This window comes from Centruroides sculpturatus, unplaced genomic scaffold (genome assembly GCF_000671375.1).
Source record: "Centruroides sculpturatus isolate CEXI.00-Female unplaced genomic scaffold, Cexi_2.0 scaffold1187, whole genome shotgun sequence".
Lineage (NCBI taxonomy): Eukaryota > Metazoa > Arthropoda > Arachnida > Scorpiones > Buthidae > Centruroides > Centruroides sculpturatus.
This window is the reverse complement of record NW_019385441.1, coordinates 220870-243740: the sequence shown is the minus strand read 5'-3', so window position 1 is coordinate 243740 and position 22871 is coordinate 220870. Positions and strand designations below refer to the sequence as shown.

The 22871-nt window shown below is 28.2% G+C and overlaps 1 protein-coding gene across 1 annotated transcript in view; it reads left to right on the top strand.

The window, feature by feature from the left end:
* Window positions 1-22871, top strand: part of LOC111639041 (protein ced-11-like) — a gene marked incomplete at its 5' end in the record, with an annotated part of 100682 nt that overhangs the window by 11699 nt on the left and 66112 nt on the right. Inside the window, 9 exons of the mRNA XM_023384816.1 lie at window positions 1232-1412; window positions 7534-7726; window positions 12004-12160; window positions 12560-12653; window positions 17306-17433; window positions 17626-17817; window positions 17891-18219; window positions 18300-18552; window positions 20820-20907. Of these exons, the coding sequence (XP_023240584.1) occupies window positions 1232-1412; window positions 7534-7726; window positions 12004-12160; window positions 12560-12653; window positions 17306-17433; window positions 17626-17817; window positions 17891-18219; window positions 18300-18552; window positions 20820-20907 (1615 nt within the window). The remainder of the gene's footprint in view (window positions 1-1231; window positions 1413-7533; window positions 7727-12003; window positions 12161-12559; window positions 12654-17305; window positions 17434-17625; window positions 17818-17890; window positions 18220-18299; window positions 18553-20819; window positions 20908-22871) is intronic.

Sequence of the window (22871 nt, the reverse complement as noted above, 5' to 3'; positions counted from 1 at the left end):
ATATATATTTTTTAATCCTTTATAATTTTAATTATTTAATTGCTCCTTTCTCTCTTCCTTGGCATGTTGTGAAATTTCTCATAGTTGGATAATAAACCGTTTTATTGTAATTTGTCTTTTTAAATTATTTTGAGTCGATATTAAAATTTGGAAAAGGGGATCCCTAGATCGGTAAAATAGGCGAATTTCCTTCTACAACTTTGGTTGTTGTTCATGATACAGTTAAGGCTTTAACAAAGTTCGAGCAATTACGTAATTAGCAAAAAAAAGTTGAAATAAAGTGATTAAACAAAAATTATAACAAATATCGTAAATAATAAATGCATATATAGAGATATTTTTTGGAGGGGGGAAATGGTCTTCACAATTTTAAATTGATTGAACACACTGTGCTCGAATGCTCGTGTAAATGCGCGCCATCTATCGTAGGGTAAATGCCAGAAACCTTCGCGGGAGTGTATTAAAAAAAAAACTTCCCAAAGCTTCATGGCAATCGTACTATGTCACAAACCTTCGCTGGAGTATATACGAAACAATTTTCCAAAGTTTCACGGCAATCGGATAAACGGTGTGGTAATGCATGAAGGACACACACACACACACACACACACACATTCATTTTTATATATTAATATATAGATAATTATAAAAATTAATTATTTTTTTTTCCTACTCTTTTTGCCCAGTGGGCACTAAGAAGGCCTTTCTATAAAACCTATTGCGGGTTTGGCCAGGCCCACAATGTTGCATCTAGGTTGTGAAGAATGGGACCTAGTATATCTGAGACAGACTGCCTATGAAAAATTTCCAGGAAATTGCTTGCCTGGATTTGATCCTTGGTTTCTTCAGAGCAGTAAGCTGACAACATAACTATTCAGCCATCCAATCATAGCATTTTTTAGATTGGAAAAGTAATTAGACTTTGTTTTTATAGGTTTTGAATTGTAGTGAATCATATTACAATATAGATAGCAGAAGATAATTTTGGCAAAACCTGTTGTGAAAAAATTATCAGAAAAATGACAAAATATATTGATTATTTTCATCAGTTCACTTTTAATTGAAAATTAAAAATATTTTGGTGATAACTATGAATTGTTCTCTCAAAACTTGTTTTCACTTTATATTATTAAATAATGTCATTTATTTTTAAAAATATTTAAGGGTTGAAACAATAATTAGATTTAATTTGTTAGAGAGAAAATTTTTATTCAATATTTTTTTTATGCAGCTTGATCGAGTAGAAATTGAAAATGAAGGAAACTGTCCAGAAGAAAACAAGTATGAATTAAATCCTGATCATTCTCATTATATTATTGTTAAAGATAATACAATTAATAAAACAGGAATGAATCATTTTCTGCTTCATCTGGAACAATATATGGTTAGTGCTGTGGAAACTTCAACTCCAAGTAAGAATTTCATTTTTGTAATTTTTGTAATTCAATTAATATTATATATTTATTTAATATTTGATATAATTGCATTGAATATTGTAAAAATACACAGAATCGCCAAAACATACAAACATTTAGAGAATATGAAGAATATATAGATTTACAGAAAATAATGAATTGCTATTTGGAAAATATTTTATAGATAAGGATTATAGTATTTGCATTCTACTTTTCTATAAATATCTTAAAAATAAATTTTTAAAGAATAAATAATACTTTTAATTATAGTATAAAATTTATAATTAAATTTAAACTATATCTAACTATAAATTTTATAAAATTGGCACAAGTGTTACTCATTCTTTTAACAAATTATCATTCCAATATACTTTGAATTTTTTTTTGTTTTCAACTCATTTAGTTTTATGCAATATACAGTACAGTTCATTTACTATAATCATTTTGGAACTTGTTTATATTGATAACAATAAATAAATATTAACATTAAGTGAAGTACATAGATGAAGACTTGTTTTATTAAATCCCTCATTAATTTTTTCTCAGTCACTGTTGCATCCTGTACATTCACTTTTTTGGCTTTGATGTATGTCATATGTTTGTTGTGAAATATTTCTACAGCATTTTTTTATCTTAACATCTCTGATGCATTTACAGTTGTTAAGTATTTCTTCAATAGATGGCATTGTTACAAAAATTGTTTTGTCGTTTTTCCTAATTTATTTTTGGAATTTGACAACATCTATGTAAATTGTTTTTGGTAGTTTTTTTGCAGACAAATAATCAAAACTTTTTATTTATTAATATTATTAATAACCACTAAATAAATAATTAAAATGATTTTATTTTTAGAAAAATAACATGTGTAAGAGCTAATCTTTTGCATATTATTTCATAAATATTAATTATATATCAAATATCAATGAAGAAATAATTGAAAACATTTTTTGGATGGTCATCCTGAAAAAATTACTCTCACAAGGGATAAAAAGGACAGTGTTGTTCAATAAAGATTAAAACAATGGATCAGTGATATTTCTAAAAAATTTTTTAAACAACAAGACTTTGGTTTTGGTTGAAGTATAGTATCTTTTTGTTAATAATTTGCTCACTAGTATAAATCGCTTGAAATCGGTCATAAAAGAGTAATTTTTACTTGTACTTTTAATCTGAGAATAATTTTTATTTTTAGAATTTACAACAAATTTTTTAAAAAGGACATGTTAAAGCAATTAAAAAATGTATAAGTTGAAGATTTGAATAATTTGATAAACTGAAGATTATTGCTATTATTATTATTATTATTGTTGTTGAGTTATACTCGGTTCACACCGGTGGCTGTGTGCTATGCCGGACCAGAGTCAAGGCATAGCAACCAAAACAAAACTAAAATTAAATAAGTGTGTCAGTGTGTGTGTCTGTATTCAGGAATTTCCTAACAATGTGGCATGTATTCAATATAGTGGCCTTCTGTAGTGTTATGTATGTATTTCTANCCTTGGTGTATGAATGTGTGATTTGTAGGAGTTGATGAAGTTGTTTTTGTGTGGATGCATAAAGTTTTATGTCGTCCATGTACATTATTATTATTATTATTATTATTATTATTATTATTATTATCTGTTGTTTCTCATCTGTTGATTGTATTGCTGGTGTTGGCCTTTTTACACATTGAATTATTCCCACGAATCTAAGATGTAGTAAGGTATCAGTGTAGAATGTGTGCAGACCCAAACAATATGGCTTTTTTAGTTGGCAGATGGTGATTTTGAAAATTTTTAGATTTAAGTGCTGCCATAGGTGTTTTGGAATAGCACCCAGTGTGCTGATGACCACTGGTACCACAACTGCTGGTTCATTCTATGACCTTTGAATCTTTAGATCTTAGTATTTTATGATTTTTTCTTGTTTTTTTTTTTTTATTCTGGAGTCTCCTGGTTTGACAATGTTGATGATCCACCATACTCTCTTTTTCTCAACCACCATTATATCTGATGTATTATATGCTGGAATGTTGTCTGTCTGTATTCTGAAATCCCATAGGATCTTAACTTCAGAGTTTTCTACAACTTTTTTGTTATGATCCCACCAGTTTTTTGTAATTAGCACAAAGTAGTTTTGGCAAATATTCCAGTAGATCATTTTAGCAACTGTATTATGGCATTGTTTATAGTTAGTTTGTGTGATCTTTGCACAGGAGCATAAAATTATCAAATTGTTCTTCCATCACTTGCATCAAAATTTTCAAATTAGAATTTTCAGAATAAGTTTTGTGTTTTTCTGAGTCATTCCCCCTGATAAAATTGTCTTCAGCAGTATAGCAAAACCTCACTTAATGTTGTTTCTTTATAATATCATTGAGAAAAGATACAAGAACATTTGTAATTATTTACAATTATTGTTGTTAAATTTTTTTTATAAACATAAAATTGGTTTTATGAGGTGAAAAATAAATATTGGAGATTTCAAAAACAATATAAATACTGTTATATTAACTAAATTGTATTTTGCTTATGTCATTTATCTATAATAAAATTAGTTTAGTTATACATAATTTATGGGTACTACCTGACTCCAAAAAATATCAAATTGACTATATCTATGTAAAACAAAGATGCAGGAACCAGATGAAATCTAGTCATAGTTACCCAGGCCCAGATATACAGTGACCATAAGATAATTATAGCAAGGTGTAGCATTAGGTTTAAAAAGGTCATGAGAATTGGAAGAAAAAATATATGTCTAGAAAGATTAACAGACATGACAAGACAAATTGATGAAGAAACAACTAATAATTGGTTCAATAGAACCTCTGAATCTGGACAGGATGGAATAAAAGGCAAGAATTAAGAAAGTTTCCAAAAAGAAAATTGGCACCTAGAAAATCTTGGATGACAGAGGAAATAAAGATATAAAGAGGAGTCGACAAGACAGAGTATACCATAAAATCAAATGGCTCATACACATAAGATTAAGATCAACTATAGTCACAGAAAAAGGAGGCAAAATTTTTATATACAATGAAGAAATTAGTGACAGATGGAAAGAGTATATGGAGGAATTATATAATGATGAAATTAGAGACATTGAAAATGAAAATATAATTGATACAGAAAATTTAGGTCTATTAATATTAGAGGAAGAATTTGACAAGCACTCAGAAAACTAAGCTTGGGGAAGGCAACAGGAATAGACAACATACAGAGTTTTTTAAAAATGTAGGAATAGATATGAAAAAGCAATTATATAAAGTAATTTATGACTGTTATGAAACAGATGAGATACCATGCAATTTTATGAAAATCAGAACTATCATTCTAAAGACATTGCTTTAGAATGCTCTGATTATAGAACAATATCTCTTATCACATACCTCAAAAAAATTCTACTACATATAGTTAAAAGCAGAATACAAAGTAAAATAGACAATTACTTGGAATAAGAATAGTTTGCATTCTGGGTAGGTAAAGGCATGAGAGAAGCTATCTTTGCATTGCAAATGATTCTAGAAAGAAGCTTAGAAATTAACAAAAAAAAAAATATATATATATCACATTCATAGATTTAGAGAAAGTGTTTGATAGAGCAAAATGGGATATGCTATTTAAAACTATGAAGAAGACAAACTTAGATTGGAGAGATAAAAGGATAATTTACCAGTTACAGAAGAACCAGCATACATATAATAAATATGAATGGAGTGAAGAGAGAAACAAAGATGAAGAAGAGTATAAGACAAGGCTGCCCACTTTCTCTTTACCTGTTTAATATATAGATTGAAGAGATTAAACAAAAGATGAGGAGTAAGACAAAAGGTATAATGATAAATAAGAAAAAGATACACTACATCAGATTTTCTGATGATATAGTTAGTGATAATGAATAATTCAGAAAGAGAAAGAAAATGAATTACAGTATAAGCTTAGTATACTGCACTAAAACTTACATCAATGGAGTTTAAAGATAAACATTAAGAAACAAAGATTATTAGGAATTAAAAAAGACTGCAGTGGAGAGAGAGCATTAGTTATGATGAGGCTTAACCTTTAGATACCTAATTTTGCTTGATAATGCAGTTTCCAAGAACCTGTCAATAACATTAGGTGAGGACTTTTTGTATTTTCCTGTAATTCATTTGAGGATTGTTTTTTTCAAGTTTGGGATGTTTTGTTGTATGTAGCCCTTTTTCAAATTAAATCTTCTCATCATCTCTCATATTCAGCTTTGATTTAAGCTTATTAATATCATTCAGAACATTGATGATTTGCTTATCAGGCTAAACTCTTTTGGTATAATTTTATACTTTTTGCCATGAGCATTGTTCATAGAATGTTTATTTTTCCATGCCATAACATTTTTGTTTTGAAGTCATGTTTTACATGTAGGCAAAATGAAATTGAAACTAGAAACTACAGGGTGGGAAAAAAAGTCACTTAACAGTTGTGAGAATCGAACAAGTAAAAGGAAAACAACTGAAGGATGACCTCATCAGAAGCTAGTGTATGTCAACTTTCTGATCTGAGAAAGTGTCAACTTATGCTTTCTCAGAGTCAGTAGTGACACCTTTCCCATGACTTTTAGTCACTTCTAAGATATTTAGTACTTTGAATATGATAAGGAATGGCTGATTTCAGTCAGTTGTCACCCATTCTTTCAACTGTTCAATTTACTGTGTCTGTGTGCCTTTCTGGATTAGTGCTTTTCTGATTCTTCGACATTCCTCTTCTTACTGGTTGTCTCCCGAACTGCTAACTGAAGGACTACATTTCACCTTAACAGTGAAAGATCCTTAACAGTGATTCTAGTTCCAATTTGTGAGGTACCAAAAATTTGTAATCTCTCTCTCTCTCTCTCTCTCTGAAATGGTACAACATGTTACACAAGGTATTCACAATTTTTGTGCTGTCTAATAAATGTTTAAGTGTAGTAAATTGTGTTGAGTGAATCAATTTCAACTGAATCTTGTCTTTTCCTACTCTATCCTGTTACCTCTAATCTCATATATGAGACCGCATATTGCCATCCAGGAAAATGCTCAAAGCTCATGTAATAGGTGTAACCTACTTGGTGTTAGAATTTACACACTACTATTAGAGAACCTTACAGTGGTATCAGAAGGAAAGATCATAGTAGAATCACACAGTGGTGCCTGGACATCACCCAGAAACCCTCACATACTTCTGCTACACAATACAGAATGTACCCAAAGAATGTACATTAATTTAAGCACATCATGTAATATGCATAACTCTGTAACTGTTTGAGGTAGGTCAATAAAATCTTTCAGCAATCAATTCCTTGTGAAATTCTGACCTTAAATGATGTGTCACATGAACACCTTTCCATTTACAGTTGTATTCAATATGGCCACCATCAATACGGCAGTCTTGCGTGTAACACACATCAATCTCTTTTCCCCTTGGTCTAATGTATTCCTGATATGAGTGAATTAACTTTAGGTACATTCTATATTCTGTAGCTGGGGTGTTGACTTTTTCCCCATCCTGTATTGTGTGCTTTTCATGCTTGGATGCAATGCATTGCTGCTCTTTGACAACAATGAAGGCAATGCCATTTAATATTTTTACTTATTTGGTCATTTGCTACATAATACCGTATATCATATACCAAGTGCCAAAATCAATTAGCAGAAATTATACCTTATAATGAAATGTACAACACAAGCATGTCAAGCATGTTTTACCGTTGTCTTAAAATTAGTAGTAGTATTGGAGTATACTACTACTATTTTTATCACTGTCTTTTATGAGTAAAAGCTTGCACCGATAAATTTGTACTTTTTCATATCTTATAATAAGCATGCTATATATCAAACTGTTACTGTATAATAATTATTAATAATGATAATAAAAGAATAACTATATTAAAATGATAATGTAGAGAAGAAATAGAGGAGAGATTACATAAAAGAAATATAAATAAAAATTAAAAATTTTTATTATGTGATGATTTACATTTTACTTTACTTGTTTTATCAATATATGATTTAATGAAAATATTTTTTAAAAATTTTTATTTAAAATATAATATTAGAAATATCAACAGCATTTAGATATTAGGTTTGTCAAAAAAAAAAAAAAATTTATATTATTTATAGATCAAAGAAATGATGATATTGAAACTTTGAGTTCAAATGAAATTCCTGTAGTGGCATTGTTAATCCAAGGTGGTTACAATTGTGCTCGACTTGTTTTAGACCATTTAAAAAAACAACTTCCTGTTGTTGTGCTATATGGATCAGGTGGATTAGCTGACTTAATTGCACATGCTTATTATGAAATTCAGTATAGGTAAATATATTCATCATACTTTTCATAATTTTAAAATGTTTAATTCAGTTGTTAATTTAATTAATTTCAAATATCAATAATAAATATAAAGAATAACAAAATAATTATAAAACAAAAAGAATCTATGTATTAAAATGGTGTAATGGTGTGAACTGTAAAGAAATCTGTAAAGCATCTGCAAAGTTTGAATGTTGTTTGATGATGTTCAAACTTTATTTCTGGGAATAGCACCTCAATTTACAATACTAAGCATATGATATATTAAGATTTGATTTAAAATTGTTTATTTATTCATAGTTTCCTAGAAACTAATTAGATATCAAAAGCAAGTGCTACTGTAATGAAAAATTTATATTAGAAATGTGAATGTAGAAATTTATATTAGATATATAAGTATATATAAGATTCTCCCCTACTTATAAATAGGTAGATTCCTAAGATTTTATCATAAGTTAAAATGTTCCTAAGCCAAAAACTAATCTAGAAAGTACATTTTTACATAGAATAATCATGTATTGTTAATGTTTTATTCTTAAATGTGCTTAATAGAATAAATTTGAAGCTACAAGTGTTTCAAATGTGGTTTTTTCACCTAATGCACTTAAGTTTTGTCAGCTTTACTTTCTGTGGTAAATGTTTTCAACCTATGAATAAGTCAAAAACATTTTCATGGTATTAAACTTACTGCTGAAAATCAAAAGATGTGTTTCCTTACCAACGTAATAGAGCCACACTTCTTGCACTCATCTCCACTGTTAGATTTATTATTACATTTTGGATGCACTTTTGAAAGCACTAATTGTAAAAGTTTATAAAAATTGCAAATGTGAGATTCTGAGGGCAATTAAGTAATTTGATTAATTGTAGCATGGAAAAAACCTAGGTCTCCACCTGGCATTTCCATTTTCCTTGGGTTAGATAAACAAGAGACAATCAAATGTTTTAGCAAAAACAACAATCTTTTCTTTTGTTTTGGGAAAGTTGCTAAGATAATTCCCAACATCTAATTGACATCTAAGAACTTTGACTTTGTTTAAATTACAGTAGAACCTTGCTTAACAAGCACCTCGCACAATGAGCAAAACAAATTGTGAAAAATGACTCGCTTAATGAGCGATGCTTCGCATAACGAGTGACAAGGAGAGGGAAAGTCTCTAATTGTACACATGCTCCATCAGTTTGTGTTTAGCACTCGTTCTGCCAGCATCTTAGTGTTGCTTGTGATCACACATTTTTCAACACTTGTGTTCAGACATTACATATAAATATCAACAACCATAACTCATTATACAATAAACATACCAAACAATATGCCAAATTCTTGGACTATGTAAAGGCTATAATTAAATATTAGAAATTGATAATTTGACTAGAAGTAGGCAGTTATGCTGCCATCTTGTACTAAATTTAATGACCAATTCCAAATTAAATTTTAGAAATGTCTAAATTAAAAATTAATTATTTATACTGTAATTATTAAATTTAATATGAAATGGATCATAACTGCCTAACTCTAATCAAATTAATTAATTTCTAATATTTAATTATAGACTTTTCATAGCCCAAAAATTTGGCATATTGTATGGCTGTTTATGATATGTATTTTTTTGATTTTTTTTGTTTTCTGCAAATTGGATGCACATTTCAGGTTGGTTCATTCCACACTAGAAGAAAAAATAAAGATGATTCACATTCCTTAACAATGTATATTGTATAATTTTCTTTGAATGAATGTTATACATAAAATACTTGAGTATTGTTTTTCGGCATGGAACACATTATCGTTTTTTACATTAATTTATATGGGGAAAAACTGTTTTGCTTAATGAGTGTTTTGCATTATGAGTAAGATTCTGGAATGAATTATGCTCATTAAGTGAAGTTCCACTGTATAGTACACAAGAGTAGCAGCACCTGGCAGAAAGCATCAACAAACCACTCAGGTCACCAAATTCTTACAGTCCTCCTCAGCTAAGCTGATGACACATCTTGAATTTAGGACCACAAAAATGGAAGTCACCTTGATTAAATTCCCTCACTCAGTGAGGATAAAAGGGTGCACACCCGATCTTCAGGGCAGACTCTACCTAGAAGCTGGACCGAAGCGCGTCCATCAACCCATCATCTCCCAGCTCTCGTTGCCCATCACTCACCGGAGAATAGTCTCCTGAGAGGTCTCCCTAATCTATGTCAATGCTACCAGATTCGAAGATATTGGTCTATTTCCCATAGAGGTATTTTACTTAGAGATTCATTGTAAACTCTCTCTTGCTCCATTAGTGCAGAAGTACTTAGATATAGGATATAAGATATGTCATAGTTCATATCTTAGATGTATTATCAATCAAAGACGTTGATTGTAGTTGTACTGTACAGTCGACCCCCCCATAATGTGGGTTCATATAATGCGGATTCGTATATCGCGGCGAAAAAATTGCGACCATATTTGTATAAAGACGCTAAAAGAGATTCATAAAATGTGGTAAAACGTCATCGCTGACTCGTGTTGTGACAGGATTGGTCGAATCTGGACCAATAGTGGACGAGCAGCCGAACTACTTACATGCTACGGAGAGTTTAGGCGGGTAAGTTGAGTTTACTATTGTCTATACAGTATATAAATTAGGTACTGCAAGTCTAATACAGTACTGTAATTTTATACATTTCTTGTGAAAAAAACATTTCTTATTCAACGGCCATAAAAATTATTTCTATTAATGATGGGTATGTTCGTAAAGTCAAACGAGTTAAACGCGTTAGTAACGAATCGTTCGAATAGTAGTAGTCTCGCTCAGTGCGCATGCTCTGCGGTGATGACATTTCGAACGAAACTCTAACGAAGTTCACGAAGGAAAGAGTTAGTTTACTTCGTTAAGAAAATGGCGCCCGACGATATCAATGTTTCTAAATCTACTCGAGCATTTAAATTGTGAATTAAAAGATGAAATGATTGGAGTAACTGTCCACCCGAAGCAATCTAAGAAAAATATTTTGGATAAGGCTGTACTAGCAACATTTGTATCTTCGATTTTAGAAACAGCCATTTAGTTCTAAATGAATCGTTCGAAAAGTCTAACGAAATAAGAATAACGATGACATCATTCTCGTTTAACCTGTTCGACTTTACGAACGTGCCCGATGTCTCCAAAGTTCAACGAATTTTTTGCAGAAAAGTAACTTATCAGAAAACCGTTTGAATGAATAACTTATCAGAAAACCATGCCCGCCATTTGATGCGCTGCTCCGCGATGAAAACAAGCTTAAGCAGTGGCGTCATTGAACAGTGCACACTCGGTAAGTAATCCTACAATTTTTTGTTTATAGCATAGTATATACAGATTATTCCCAAAAAATTATACGTGTTTTGGAAATGTTGAGTCAAATTAGTCTAGAATCAATTAATTTTATGGAAGAAAACCTTTCAAACAACCATAGTTTGTAAACTGCACACGTGCTGGGCTGTGATTGGCTCATGTATTTAAGGATTCCTACACCGTGAAATTCTTATAAAGTGGAACGTATCTACCACGTTATAGGGGGTTGACTGTACATAGATTTAGTGTAGTTGCTTTAGTGTAATCATTGCTTTATTTTGATTCATTACAGTTTTAATATCTGTTAACCTATCTGTTGACCTGTATTTACATGGAGAACGAATGCCTATTGACTTACCCACAACTCTGCTACTCAATCCAGCCCTCTACTCCAAATTTAGACAACAAGTATAATCATGAGTTAAGACACGTTATTTCTTAACTGGTGTCAGAAAAAAGAATCTGACTTAAAATCTTCTGATCTTAGGTCAACTTGCTATGCTGAAGCCATCCGGGGTCAAGAGAACGGATCTCACTGATCCAACGCTGGAAAAGGGTCAATTCTCACATATTGACTCACGGATTATCTCACACAAACAATAGCAAAAAATATCATTATTCCAACATTACCAACTCAATGTCACCTCACAAGCAGAAATGGAACATCGGAATTTGTGCGAAAATGAAAATTGATAATTTTGTATGCATTAGAAATAAATCCTCATTAATTAATTATTAAAAATTTAATATTTATTACTGGCTAAAGATTGACCCCCTGACTGTCAAGAAAACTTTGTAATCCTTGCAAAATTTAAATTTTAGATTTACAGTCAAATTGTTCATAAGTTGAATATTCATAAGTAGGGGAGCTCCTGTGTTTATAATTTAAACTATAATTTCTGAGACTTTTAATGTTTTGATTTTTTTAAAATTAGTTAATTGATTTAAATTTATGTTTACAAGATTACAGGGATGTTGGGATGCAGAATTTGTAGAAAATTCTTTAAAACCAGATTTAACAAGTAAAATAACAAGAAATTTTCCAAGACTTCGTGATAATACTCTAGCTAGAAATATATTCAGAGACCGAATTTTGGAATGTGTTAGATATTCACATCAGGTATCTATTAATAATAATTTTTTAAACGTTTTATGCTATTATTACTAAATTGCCCTTCCATTAGCTTAAACTGTCAATTTATGAGTATTAAAACTAGTATATTCAAACATTTAGCTATTGAATTAATGTTAAATGAATTATATTTTAGGTTAAGTTAAACATTCAAAATATATGTTATTAAGTTAGTATCTTTTATAATGTTGTAATGGTAGAGACAATAAGATTCTCTAAAAACATATTAAAAGCATATTAAAATATGTATATGTATATAAAGTTATATTAATGTATTAAAAATATATCTTAATTTTAAGGAAATCATATTTTGCAATTAACTTATTCTCTAAATTGTTGTTGTTATTTTTAAATATTATAATCATATTAATGTCATTTGTTAAACAGAATACACAAGTTTATTTAACAATTTTGAACCTTCATGGCCATTCCATTGGTTTGGAAAATCTGGATGAACATTTGCTTCGTTCATTATTTAAAGGTATATTTATAATTTTATTTTATTAAAATTCATTAAATTTTACTGATATTCTTAATTTTAGATTAAATTTTTTTAATTTATAAAATAAAACTGTTAGATTCTTGGTTACTAGTGACTCCCTAAATGAATTCTTAATATTGTATGCTGTTTATTTTAAAAAGTTTGTTTTTATTACAGATTAAACATTTTTTGAGACAACAATGTCTCATCTTTAGATCCAAAGCCTAAATACACTCCAAATACACATTAAGAACTGTCATTTTAAACAATGTTTGAATTTTAAATAGAAAAAAATTCTGTTTATTTTTTTCATTCTGCATGCTTGCAGTTTCTTTAGCAAATACTTTCAGTTATAAAATATATTGTCAGTGCACTGGCAGCATCTCTCGATTATGCTACCAATTGTGTCTACCTCTAAATGAAAATATGTTTTCAGATTAGGAAATAAATAAATCATTAATTCTTCTTTTTCTAATAAACAACTTCATACTTAATGGCTTTTCTTCTAATAACATTGAACAAATGCATGGAAATGTAGCAGAAAAAGCATCATTCTTAATTATATTAGCCATTTTGATGTAACCAAATTAACTCTTTTTTCCAACAAACGTGTTTTCAACTATAATCTGTGGGATTACTGACCCATCAGTGATGGAGAGTGATGGTCAGGATGGATGATAGGTTGAGAGGGTCATAAGTGGATGCAGTCAGCACTGAGACAGACTCTACAGTTACAAGAAATTATTTATTTGACACAAAAGGAACTTAGAAGATTTCTTCAATCTTGGAAGTTCAAAGTCAGTGACAATGTTGGGTCTTCCTCTCCTTTTCAAGATAGTCCCAAGTGAAGGAATGTTCCAGTTTGTGAGTGAGAGTTTCTTCGATGTCTTGACCACTCCAGGATGATGCAGTCAACTTCCAGTGATGGGAAGATATCAATCCAAGGAAGGGAGACAGAGACAAAGATAGGCACAAGACACACAACAATTGGTCTGACACTTGGAATTTTCAGGAGAAGCTGTCAGATTCTTGAAATTTGAGATTTTATTATTTTCTGCTCCTGATTGCCCATTTTGCACTTTTCTTTGTTCTCACTTTCTTAATTGATTTCTCATAGCTAAGTATAACAAGATTTCAACTTAGATTGTGGAAAAGGTCAAAATTGACATTTAATTTGATCCCAACCAGGAATGGTTGATATTAGGACTTACATTCTTTTATTGTTTACATGTTTGTATCACATTTTTCATACAAAAAATTATTTCTAGATTCTTTTTTTTTTTATTTTTCGAAATATTTTAACATGAATTTTAGAGAGGGTTTGGACCTGTCCAGCAGCAAAAACATCACTTCCAATAGCAACTGCTTATTGCACTGATGAAAAAAGCATGTACAGATTGTTAAATGATTTAAATTTAGAATGCCATATCGTTTGAAAAGAAGCATTAAAGTATTTATAAAAAGCAGTTTTTATTAATAAACATAGTAGTTTTATCATTTGTTTTAAAAAATTTTATTTTTGCTTTATATGAAACTGTTTTGTTATGATAATTTACAATTTGAAGACTTTAAAGTAGAAGCATGTCTTGAATAAATTGTTTATTTACTATATTAATGTGTACATTTTAATTTCAATTATAACTTTAAGAAAAGTTATTCCTAACTCTTGCAGACATTTTAAGTGTCAAAGATATTCTTTGATGATAGTAAGACACATTTTTGACAACTTAAATAAAACTTAGAAAAATTAAAATAACATATAAGTTAACTATTTTTTACACTGTATAAAAATTAGACTCCATTGTTTCAGAATTACTATTTTAAATTAAACATTTTTAAATTTATAGATGAAATTTAGAGCTATACAAGAAAAAATATAATTATTCATATTTTAAAAAATTAATCTATAATCAGTTATAAAGAGAATTTTTTAATTTTCTTTTTTAAATTTAATATACATTTTATAGTTACTTTTTTAATGTTTAGAAGACTTAATTTATAACAATAATTTATGATAGTAAATTATTTTATAAATTTATTTAAATATTATTGGACCAAACATGCTGACATTGTAGGAAGATTTAACATTAACCTTTATACATATATTTTTTTTTATTGTTAATTATTGTTTTAAAACAATATTGTGAAAAATATTTGTCATAATTTTATTCTGTCATTTGGCATATCTTTGTGACAGTCTGTTTGCCACATAAATCTATAGTGAATTCCATGTCACAATGTTACCCCATGGCAATTGCTAATAGGAAAGAAGAGGGAAAACAAAAATTATTCATTAGAAATATTAACTTTGTTAATTAACAAAAAACAAACAATTTTTAGTCCTTCAATAAACACTAAATCTTATTTTTCATTATTATCAGAAATATAAAATTAAAACTTGTTGACAACATGATATTGAATGTAGAAAATTGTTTTTCAAGAATAAGAGAGCAATAAAATAAAATGATAAAAATAGTAAATGAATCATTTTTTAATTTTTTCTTCAGGCCACTACCAATATTTTTCAACAGATTCCATTGTACTTATATATTGCATCTTTTTAACTTCTGTTATAATTCCAGAGTAGTATCACTTTTCAAAAATTGCAATTATATGGCAAAACAAAATTGTCTTCTAGGCTAACTCTTTGTTATATAGAATGTTTTATTTTGATGTTTGAATCTCTTAATTCTTCAATTTCACTCCATATGCTTTTATCAGATTCCTCATATAGTGTCACAAAGTTTCCCATTATTTATAGACTTCTGAAAAAACAATTATGTAAATAGTTGTACTGTAGTTTGTAAAATACTATATATAACAGGGGTGGCCAACCTGCGGCTCGCGAGCCACATGCGGCTCTTTGAAGGATTATTTGTGGCTCTCGATAGATGTACCCGAGTTCCCTTTTCATTTTTGTTATTATATTTTAAAACATTATTATCGTTCCGTATGTGTTTCAAAATGTCTTTTAAATTACTAACAAAAAATATGAAAGACTAAGTGCAACGTTGTAACAAATTTCATTTCTGTCCAAGTTAAGAATGATATGACTCATCGAAAACTGCGCGAACGAACATAAACAGTGGCATAATCATCCGTTATCGACCAACTCCAGACCGATTTTGAATTTGTAAACTGTCATTGCAACGGACAGTTGACATTGTGCTCTGGAGGAAACAATTTGTATCACTCTTGCTACGGATATAATTTGTATTCTGGAATTTTTTGCATACCTTTTTAATACGTATTTAATTACGGCTTGCGAAAAATTTCAAATTCTGAAAAATGGCTCGGGCTATCAAGAAGCTTGGCCACCCTGGATATATAATATGACTATAATATAATTATATTAGTCTACATAAAATAATTTATACTAGTAGTTGTACTATAATATCACTATAATCATGTAATAGTTGTACAGGGGTAATAATTTGATTTTATAATAAAAACATACATTAATACAAACATTCAAATTATCCTCGTTTCTCAACCAAGCATTGTTGACATTAATTGGTTTTGAATAAATACCACTCACAAAATTCAATTCTGTGATCACGATCATATTTGTTCTTGGTCTGAATCAATTTTGGAATGTAGCCCTTCCATTTTGCATGCTTTAAAATTTTCTGTAAACAGGATTTAGGGATTTCAGAGTCTTGAGCAGCTTATCAGACAGATTTTCTTGATGTTTGTTAGATAAGGTATAGTACTACTAGTAATCTTGTTGAGTTTGTAGATATGAAAGCTTTTTAACAATATATGAAATTGTAAGATTGAGTGTGGTATTTTTTCCTAAACTGTCTCTAGATTTTGTTGATATTTTTCCAATATTGTTAATATTTCTAGCATTTTGACACAAATGTTCAAATGTAAAATCTGATATTTTTCATTATTATATCTATTTTACAACTGAAAAAGAAAATAAATATCAGTTATTAAAAATTGGTGTGTATACATTTTTTATTACACACTGTACATATTTATGATTATCCTGTTTATATATAGTTTGCATATTTAGTCTTATATATAAGCAAAATAAACACTAATATTTTGATGACATTTTTACTATAAAAAGAAATTATACAAGTTTTGTGGCTTTTATTTTAAGATCAAAAACAAGCTTACTTATCAATATTAAAAATTATTTTATATTTATTAAATATAAATTTTGATTTTAGATTATTTTAACTGTTTTATTTTATATTTTTTTATTTTAAATTTTAATATTTCAAAAATAAAATTTAATCTTCTGCTGTTATTTTTTGTTGTTTTCTAATATTTTAATATGGATACAGGTGATTAAATGTTCTTATGGTATAAAACTATTTTGAATTTTGTAACATAAAATGAGATATAGAATATTTTTATGCCTTGTGAATATCTAACATTGAAAAATGTTAGATATTCACATTTCTAATGTTTATTTTAATAAACAGCATGCTATTTATTAGAATAAATAGGGTATGCTGGCTATTACTTTTTTTTTCTTGCAGCCTTTTATTAGAATAAATATGATAATAGAAATAAGGTATTTAACAATCATTGTTAAAAGAACAAAAGTTTTTTCTTTGCCTTCTATGTTATTTGCAAAGTAATAAATAAATAAATTTCATTTTTTGTTTTAAAAATCTTACATGTTAATTTTATAGCTCAGCGACCTGAACATTCAAACTGGCATGCAAACATGCGTAAAGATTTATATCTTACATTAGACTGGAATACTCCTCATGTAGCTACTTCAGAAGTTTTTATGAAAGATCCTTCAAACAAGTTTCGGGTACTTTTTTTTATTTTTAATATGAAAATAAACTATATCTACCATAAAAATAAATAGTTTTAATTAGCTAAATATTTTAAAGTTAAAATTTTAATAATTTTACTTTTTTAATATTTTTATTCTCAATATGATTTAGTCTAAAGTAAATTGTTACTTTGTTGATATTATTATATATATAATATTTTATTATAGATTGATAAAGCAATATTTGATGAAGCTCTGTTAAGACCTAATAGAGAAGAATTTGTGGATTTATTTTTAAATCAAGGTTTCAGAGTTCATAAATATTTAACTCCTCAGCGACTGAAAATGATATTTTCAAAAGCTCGGAGGAAAGAATTTTTTCAATCAGTTTGTTGGGAAGGAGTATTAGGTCATGGAATGGTAATATTTTAATTACCTCTATTAATATTACTAGTATTTAATTAGTACATTTTTTTTTTTTTTTTTTTCAAAGGAGAGGAAACTTGGAAAAAATTTTGTTGAGAGAGATTTAAATTGGTTAATAGAGCATGTTACTGGAATACCAAATTTTGTTAATCCTCAAGAACTTTCATTGAATGGAATGGGAATGTATGCCAGTGATCCTACATCTGCAGAACGCAAAGCATTAACCATACTAATTATGTGGGCTGTTTTCACTAATCGTCCAAAGCTGTGTAAATTATTATGGAGACATTCAGATCAACCTGTACATGTTGCTCTTATTGTGTCTATGATTTATGAACGGTTGTCTTCATATGTACATGAAATGGGAATGAAATCAGAAATGATGGAACGTAGCCAGTAAGAATTCAGCATGCATATGTTTTAATATATTTACTTTTAAAATTTACTTAAATATTTTTTCAATAATGTTTTTTTAGACAGTTTGCTGATATGGCAACTGCAGTTCTAGATGCTAGTTATAATGATGCTTCGTGTAGAGCTTATGACATTCTGAGTGAAGAGAGTGCAGATTGGTCATATAAAACTGCTGTAGATATTGCTGCAGATGCTAGAAATCGCACATTTCTTGCTCATCCTTGTTGCCAGAAATGGTTAACAAGTATGTTTTTAGGTAAAATCAGTATTAGGGATGTTACCTGGGGAGTCATTACTTTTCCTCAATGGTTAAAGGTATGAACAATGAATTATATTTTATTATTAAAAACTCGTGTAAGGATTTTAATTTTAAACAATTTTCTTAAAATTCCATTTATTTTTTAAGATTAAATAAATACTGTAGATTCTACTTAGAGCAATTTCACACTATGACTGACTGAACTGATTTGACTGCTTCCTAGTTGTGTTGTCATGACAACAGTAGGCCAACCAACTAGTAGTCCAGTCAAATAGATTTAAAACATTAAATATTTGTGGTTGACTTTGAGCAGTCAGTGAGCTACAGCCAATGAAAGCTTCAAAACTGTAGTCAATTAGTGTTTGGATTTATCAAACTCAATAGTGAGAAAAGATAGTGAATAATAAATACTTTTCAAAAAATTACTCTGGTCTGTGTACTCAGTCATAATACGAAATCACTCTTTTTGTAATCACAAATCATGTTATCACTTGGTTAATGTTATTGAAATTAGCAGGTCTTATAACATGCAATTTAAAATACATTATAGAAACTTTTCTTATTGTAATTAGAATTTGGTTATTGTTATTATCTTGGATAAGTAGGTCTTACTAACATCTCATTTTGTCTGTTAGCCTCAGTATGCATCTGATAACATGCAATCAATATCATTCTTAACCATTGCTTTAAATGTTAATTGTTTTAATTGTTATTTGCTTGCAATACAATAGTTTAAATTGTTGGCAAATTACACTTATTGTTGTTAAAGTTGGCAACACTGAATAAATTGTATATTTAATAATAATAATAATTGATTAATCTTCAAGTCATATTGTTTTAGTATCTTTTATCATTAGTCAGTAAAACCAGCATTTTCTCTAATTTTAATATTTGAGGCAGAGTAGTCAAGTCTTTTCTATGTAGATTATAGAATTGAGTTTGTTCTCAAAATTTGATTAGTCAATTTTTATTAAACTTTGTTATTTTATAAGATATGAGATGAGAAAATTAAAAATGTAATGAAAGTTGAGAGTGGGGTCAGAGTGACAAAATCTAAAAGATTAATCTGACCTCTTTTAGCAACTCCAGTATGGATTCAGCCAGGCCCACAATGGGATGGCTAGGTGGTGAGGGACAGGGGCCAACATATCTGGTTGGACCACCTCTGAAAAATTCCTGGGGATTTTTCAACCCATCCAGATTTAATGTTAGGTTCCCCAGAGCAGTAGGCTGCCACCTTGACCACTCAGCCATTCTGGCCATCTATCAGTCAGCTACTGTTATCAGTATAGATGAGTGTCAAAGTGATTACAATGAGCCTAGTCTATTATATTTTAAATTAAAATATTTTATTAATTTTTTAATTGTTACAATGAGTGTTTTATTATATTGTGATTCTACGATTTCTTCTTAATATGATTTGATATATTTAATTAGATTAATATAAGAATATTCAATAGTATATGACAAAGAAACATTAAGAAAAAGAATGTTGTTTCAATTTTACTGTATTCAGAAAGAAAACACTTGGGGTTTTTTTTATCATGAATTAGATAAAATCATGAAAACAGATTTATAAACTTATCCCCATATTATTATTCATATGTTATTAAAGAAAGTGTTGGAGATGATATAATGAAAAGGTTAGGTAATTCTCATATTTTATTGAAGTTAATGTTAGTGAACCAACAAATTATCCATAGTTGAATTATAATTTTTTAATATTTTGAATAAGTGTAATATGGTATTAAAACTATTAAAAAACAATTATGAAGAATAAAATTAGTATTTAGAATCACAAAAATAAATTTTATCAGTTTTATCAAACCATTTTATTAATATAGCTGATACTTAGAATCAAATTTTTTCAAAAATTAAAAACAATATTTAATTAAACAATAAAATAAAAAATAAGTATTTGTAGTATAGTTAGATAATTGCCTATTTCAGATACCAAAAATTATTTATTATTACTGTGATATAATGGTATGCTACTTTGTATCTTACATAAGTATATAAGCAATTTTTCACAAAATTCATCTTATTTAAAACAGATTTTCAATACTTGTGTATTTACAGTATAATTCTTTAAAATTTGTATACTGAATCCGAACTGTACTAAAACAAAATTTAATTTGTAGATTTTTAATTTCTTTATTATTTATTTATCTTTTAAAATTATGTTTGATATTTTATTTTATATATTTTACAGTTAGATATATAGAAATTTTATAAATGTTTACATACTTTAAAAATTTTCTAAATAAGTTCTTGAAACTTCAAATAAAATTTTTAAAAAATTGATGAAATTTTTCCTTAACAGATAATATTATGTGCATTTTTAATCTTTCCTATGTATATATGGATAAGATTTAAATCAGAACCATGGAACACTTTCAGTAGTGTCGAAGGTATGATAATGATTTCTTTTTGAATTATATGTATTAAATATTATAAGTGTATATTTAAAAAGACATTATTTCTGTATTTCTTGTATTTCTATTATATTAAATAAAGTTTCTATATAACATTTATCTGCTATTTGATTACTATATATGATACATGTCAGGAAAAAACTAGTTCTATACTTCATGAGCTAATTAGCACACAGAAGCTTTATTAATTTTATTCAGTCAAAGTCCATTTCAATCTTTCAAATTGAAAATAACTACATAAACAATTGTAAAAAATTTTTTATGTTAAAAACTTCTTAAATACAGAACTTACTGATCATTGTTTTTTATAGTGATAGTGTTCTGTAAAAATATATGGTAAAATACAACCAAATTACTTTCTTTTTACATTTTCTTGTCTTGCTTGTTGTAAAATTCAGCATGGATTCAAAGTTCCATTTGTTTCATAAAATTGTTTTTCTTAAAATAATGGAAATACTTATAATATTTAAATGTTTTCAACAAGTAAACATATGCCAAGCTTTAGTTATTTACTATTAAAGACTTATTTCTGATGTCCAGAGCAAAACACTTTTATAATTCTGTTAAATATAAAGAATATATAGTAATGTTAAATNAAATGTCGCACGTTTATTAAGATAAATAATTAAAAATTCCACAGAATAAACATAAAACGCTCATAATTGCAAACATTGGTTTCTAAGCAAGGCTCTAATATATAAATTAACATCTATTAAATCTACTTAAATTATAGGCATCGTGCATAGCAGAATTTGCACTTATCATGCAATAAAAAACATGCACGCGATTCAGTAACTACAAATAGAGCCAAGTTTATGGTTTATCTACAGGTTTTGTGATCCCTTAAAGCGAAGAATTTTAATCTTTAAATGTTATTTAATCCCACGGATGTCATTTTTTCGCGCTTGTAACTTCGGCAAATCCCCCATATAAAAGCGTGAGATGTTTAGTAAAAAAAATTTTTTTTATTAAAGATGATGACAATCTGAATAATGCTTTATAATGCTTTATATACATTAAATAAAAAAGTTTGTATTACCTCACGTTTCTGCTCCATATCATTATCTGTATAAAATGTTTACTTTCAGTTGGCCAGCTTTTAAATTTTTCAAAAAGGAATGTTTTTGTTCTGCTTTAGGACAGCCAGCTTGTTAATGTACAGTTCATGAGTCACTGTTCCAATTGAATTTGAACATTTTTGACATATCAAGCAATATTTCAAAACAATACTTTTTTAACTTTATATCATTTTTGACAGATTGAACGATAATTTAACAAAAATATATTGTTTGAATTATTATTTGTTCTGTCAAAAATAATGTGTGATATTTTTTTTTTATTGATAAGTATGTTACTTTAATTTAAATATTTTGAATAACAGAAGCATACATTTAAGAATATTAATTGTTTTCATAGTTGAAATAACAAAATTAATGACATGTTGTCAACCACATAAATGTTGGATAAAATATCTATCTGAAATAATTATTTAAAATTGATATTTTAATCTGAAATTACACAAAAGAAATTAGTTTGCAATGGTTTATCAAAAATAAACAAAATTTTAATTATACTTAAAATGTAACATAATGTATCCAAAATTTTAATTTTATTTAAAATGTAACATAATGTATAATCACTAGAGGGTAATGTGAAATAAGTCACTTAACATTTCTCATTGTGAAAGAGTAGTAAATTTTGTTAGCAGTAACTTGACTTAACTTAATCCTGTTTAACTATTAAACTGGCTTAAAAATTACAGTGTGAAAAGGGTTTAACCTGAAGATGGTTTTAAAACCCATCTTGTATAAAACTGAAAACCCTTCTTATATAAAATTTTTTTGCTGAATTTTAAAGATATTTTGGAGTTATTTTACTTAGAAAATAATAATAATTGTTGCATTAATACATGAATTTTTTTGAAAGCTGTAAAAAAGTGA